The sequence below is a fragment of the Cynocephalus volans genome, chromosome 12 (assembly GCF_027409185.1).
Source record: "Cynocephalus volans isolate mCynVol1 chromosome 12, mCynVol1.pri, whole genome shotgun sequence".
NCBI classification, from domain to species: Eukaryota; Metazoa; Chordata; class Mammalia; order Dermoptera; family Cynocephalidae; genus Cynocephalus; species Cynocephalus volans.
This window is the reverse complement of record NC_084471.1, coordinates 63,768,302-63,772,839: the sequence shown is the minus strand read 5'-3', so window position 1 is coordinate 63,772,839 and position 4,538 is coordinate 63,768,302. Positions and strand designations below refer to the sequence as shown.

Below are 4,538 nucleotides of genomic sequence, written 5' to 3'. Positions count from 1 at the left end.
TTTGTACTGTATTGGCTGAAGGTCTGTTATAAATAAACACGAGTAATTTAACACCCCTGGTTGTTTTTACAGACTTCCTTTGCCTTGCTTTTCTGCTGGGAGGGAGTGGGGCCTCCTTGCAGCGTATTGTACCTACTGCTAAACAGTTTAGGATGTGAACAAATCAAAGATCAAGAGGAAATGAGACAAGAGTGCTCAAATTGTTGCTGCAGAAGAACAGAAGAATTTTCAGCCTCAAATGCAAAGTGGTGGAGATTTTCCTACTGGGAGTGCCAAAACAGAGATTCATCAAACATTTATTTAGTACCTACTATGTGTGTAACACATTATATGCCCAGGGCGATTTAAGTTACAATAACGTGAATAATGATAACGATAGGGTCTACCACTTGAAAATCTGAAATTGTAGGCACTGTACCAAGTTTCATTTAATTGTAGAAACACCTACAAAGGAACGATCACAATTATTGCTGAAGAAATAAAAACCCAATAGAGAATAAGTAACTTGCCCAAGGCTCATCAGCCAGTAAGAGACAGAACCAGAATTTGTACCCAGGGGTGTGTGACTCCAAAGACTGTGCCCATTCCTTTATGCCAGGGAATACAGCCAGTGAAACTTCAGTCTATAAAAATCCAAAGAAAAACCAAAGTAGGAACATCAATTTAGTTCTTTCTTAAATATTAACTATTTCCTGTCCCCTTGACTCTGAACTTTGTTCTGTTCTCTCCCATCTACCTCATTGTTATTCTATAAAGCAATGTCTGCCTTCTGTTTTCTTTCTTTCTTTCTTTTTTTTAAGATGACCAGTAAGGGGATCTTAACCCTTGACTTGGTGTTGTCAGCACCACGTTCTCCCAGGTGAGCCACAGGCCAGCCCTTGCCTTCTGTTTTCCATGAGACGACAATGAAGTGAAAATTGGACACACTCCCATCTAGAGTCTATTATTTTCCATTCCCCATTGAAATTAACAAAGTCAAAGTCAAAAGAGACAACAAATATATTGCTTTGGTTTCAAAACAAAAGTAAGAAAATAGATTTTAGCCCCAATAAAGAGCGTTAAATGTTAAAAGAAACCATGATGGGTTGTTAGAGGGAAGGTGAATCTAGTCTGTTCACACTCTAGAATAACTCCTGAATGAACGGTTGATTTCCATTTGTACCATCTTGGGTCTGAACGCTGGGAGGGGCCCCCTTGCCACCCTGGAGTCTTCGACTTTGTAGACAACTGGGTGGTTGACTGCTCAAGGCTCAAGCCCTTTTGATGGCTCTTCGGAGGTAAATGGAGTTTATACATAAGAAAGCGTGTTTCCGTCAGGCGCCAGACTCATCAATGAGTGATGAAATCACTTCAGTGGGTCTTAATCAGCATTTATCAAAATACAGTAGAGGGCTGGCCAATTAGTTCAGTTGGTTAGAGCGTGGTGCCATTCCTATATAGGATCCGAACCCGCGGCGGGAGCGTCGCCGCGCTCCCAGCGCCGCACTCTCCCCAGTGCGCCACGGGCTCGGCCCAGGTAAGTATTTCTTCATGAAGTTTGTGTTTCACTTTTTATGTTTGTGTACGTACTGGGTACCAATGTAAAGGTCACTTCTGCTACGAGTCTGGGTCAAAAACGTTTAAATCGCTGGTCCAGGCTATACCTCCATCCATTTGTTTGTTAAGTGAGAGACAGCATAGCATAGTGGAGCCAAAAGACCTCTTATTAGTTTTGTGTAACCTTGGGTAATTATTTAACCACTGTGCACACTGGAAGGTCGAATTCACAAAATGTTTTGTTTTCTACGAAGTCTTGCACTTCGAAATCCTACACCTAGTAGCAAGACTGAGAAACGAGCCGAGGGCGTCCCCCGGTGGCGTAGCGCCGCCTCGGGTCTAAGGACTTGGGGCCGGAGGGGCCTCTCGGCTTTCACACTACAACTCCCACAACGCATCTCTCCTCTTCTCCCTTCCAATAGTGTGTCTGGTGGTCGCCGCGGGGCAACTTCCGCGCCGAACATCACATAAATCGGAACCTGTAACGCCCAGAATTACGTCCGGGGTAGGGCGTCGCGGTGCTTGCTGGGAGATGTTTTACTCTAATCTTCTTCCGCCAGCAGGCTAAATAGTCCCACAAGTACTTTGTTTTACGGATAAATAAATTCTGAGAACGCCTTTCCACTCTAGATTTCAGTGGAAACGCTGAATAATACGGAAAGGCTGAGTAAAGTAGGTTGCTGTTCTGACTCCAGTCTCCTAAGGGTTCTTCTGGTGTGAGCGCAGGGATACTCTCGCGCTATATAAGAGGTCCGGCCGGGTGCCAGATCCTCTCTCGAGTCCTTCTCTCCAAAATGGTGAGTGGGGTCGGGTGGTGAGTGTTGGGGGCCGGGTGGAAGCTGAGATGCTTAGATTCTGGGGTTGTGGGGATTTGAGAGCCTGGACCATGGTAGAGGAATGGACAGAATGTATGTATGTGTCTGGGCTTGGAGGGATCTTTGGAGGGACAGGAGATGAGTGGCGCCTTTCTGGTGGCCGACGGCTTGGGACGTATCCGGAAGGGGGCTAAGGCTGGGTAAGTCTCACCCTCTTCCTAAAAGCATCCTCATCGTCATGTAGACAAAGAAAAGACGGAACAACGGTCGTGCCAAAAAAGGCCGCGGCCATGTGCAGCCTATTCGCTGCACGAACTGCGCTCGATGCGTGCCCAAGGACAAGGCCATTAAGAAGTTCGTCATTCGAAACATAGTAGAGGCCGCAGCCGTCAGGGACATTTCCGAAGCGAGTGTCTTCGATGGTAAGTGAGCCACCGGCGGGTTAGGAACTTAGTACCTAAAGCCGTCCCCCAACCTCGCCTTTCTGCTGGCTCTGTTCCTTGGCACGTTTCTGGAACGTCTTGGGCAATTTTCACGTACCTTTAAGGTTATTGCTGGTGGTAGAGAACGAACGGTATGTTTGCTCCTTTATTTGCCGTTTTGAGCCTTGTCTGAGCAGAGTTTTTGTAGTAGCGTGCCCAGCTTTATACTCTGAGGTTTAAGTCATACATTGTGACTGCTTGTTTGGGGATAAGATTCCAGAAACACCTCTAGAGGTAAAAGCTTGGTAAGCGTAACTACTGAAAAGCATTTTAGTAGTTGTGAAAATGTAATGACAAGGAAGGGTCTTTCGAAGAATGGCGTCATCTAATTTGGTGGACAAGGGTGATCTTTGGAGCATTATGATAATGTCGTTTTATTTTCTTTTTCTTAAGACAAATTACTTTTTTAGGCATCAAGAAGGGACTCAGGGGCCGGCCCGTGGCTCACTCGGGAGAGTGCGGTGCTGATAACACCAAGGCCCCGGGTTCGGATCCCATATAGGGATGGCCGGTTCGCTCACTGGCTGAGCGTGGTGCTGACAACACCAAGTCAAGGGTTAAGACCCCCTTACCGGTCATCTTTTAAAAAAAAAAAAAAAAAAAAAAAAGAAGGGACTCAGGAGTGGCATTAGGGCTGGTGCAGTTGTTGAAACTAGATTCTTGGTTTATTATATCTGAAATGAGGATTTGGTCCCCCTGATGTCAAGATGGGCTTGTAGGGGGTATTATCAGTTTGTAAAACTTAGTTTTATATATGTGCCCAGATATCAGAAGCTGAACAGTTGCTTTGGGAATGAAAGTTTTGTAAATGTGCCCAACAGATATTTAAGTACATTTAGTTTTGACTGATAGAGTGAACAAGAAAGAATAATGTGAAGTGGTTGGGTATATATAATATCTTTTTTTTTTTTTTTTTTTTTTCTGTTCCTCAGCCTATGTGCTTCCCAAGCTGTATGTGAAGCTACATTACTGTGTGAGTTGTGCCATTCACAGCAAGGTTGTCAGGAATAGATCTCGTGAAGCCCGGAAGGACCGAACACCCCCACCACGATTTAGACCTGCCGTGAGTATTTTTAAAGGAGGATGTGAAAGCCAGATGGGTGATGGGAAGGTATGTGAGGACAAGAAGAATTATCAAATCAAGGTGTTTGCCTAAGGTTAAGCTCTAAGTCTGGTTAGGCAGGTGAGAGACACTCCTGAAGAGTTGTTAGAACCTGTGTTCCGATAAAGTAGTATAGTTTCTTTCCTTCCGCATCTACCAGTGTCCCTTGTGTTTATAGCCTGAACACATTTAGTGATGAAAGGGTGATGGTCAAGTTCTTTTGGGGGACGGGAGTCTTGGATTCATGGTTTTTTAAAATTTACTTTTCCATTCCTGTGTCTTTCAGGGTGCTGCCCCACGACCTCCACCAAAGCCCATGTAAGGAGATGAATTCATAAGGACTAAAGAAAAACTATTCTCTGGAAAAAAATAAAATGGAAATTATACTCAGTATAGCATGTTGAGTGTATCTGTGCCAAATAGGGTCGGGTTTTATGTGCATCTTATACAAAGAATTCAGGTGTGGAGTGCCACATAGTGTTTCCCTGAGAAAGAAAGCTTATCCATGTAAGTTAAACCTTAACTCTTCTGCCTTATATTTGGATCTGTGGCCTCCCCAATTTGCATAGCTGTGTGAAAAAAGGATGTGTTAGGCACCTGAGT

General features: G+C 44.6%; 1 protein-coding gene across 1 annotated transcript; it reads left to right on the top strand.

Moving 5' to 3' along the window:
• The first annotated feature begins 2,229 nt into the window (after positions 1–2,229).
• Positions 2,230–4,328, top strand: RPS26 (ribosomal protein S26). Its single transcript, XM_063075559.1, has 4 exons — positions 2,230–2,333; positions 2,596–2,773; positions 3,766–3,896; positions 4,222–4,328. Exons 1-4 carry the CDS (start codon positions 2,331–2,333, stop codon positions 4,255–4,257), a joined length of 348 nt encoding a protein of 115 aa, XP_062931629.1. The 5' UTR covers positions 2,230–2,330; the 3' UTR covers positions 4,258–4,328.
• The last annotated feature ends 210 nt before the right edge of the window (positions 4,329–4,538 follow it).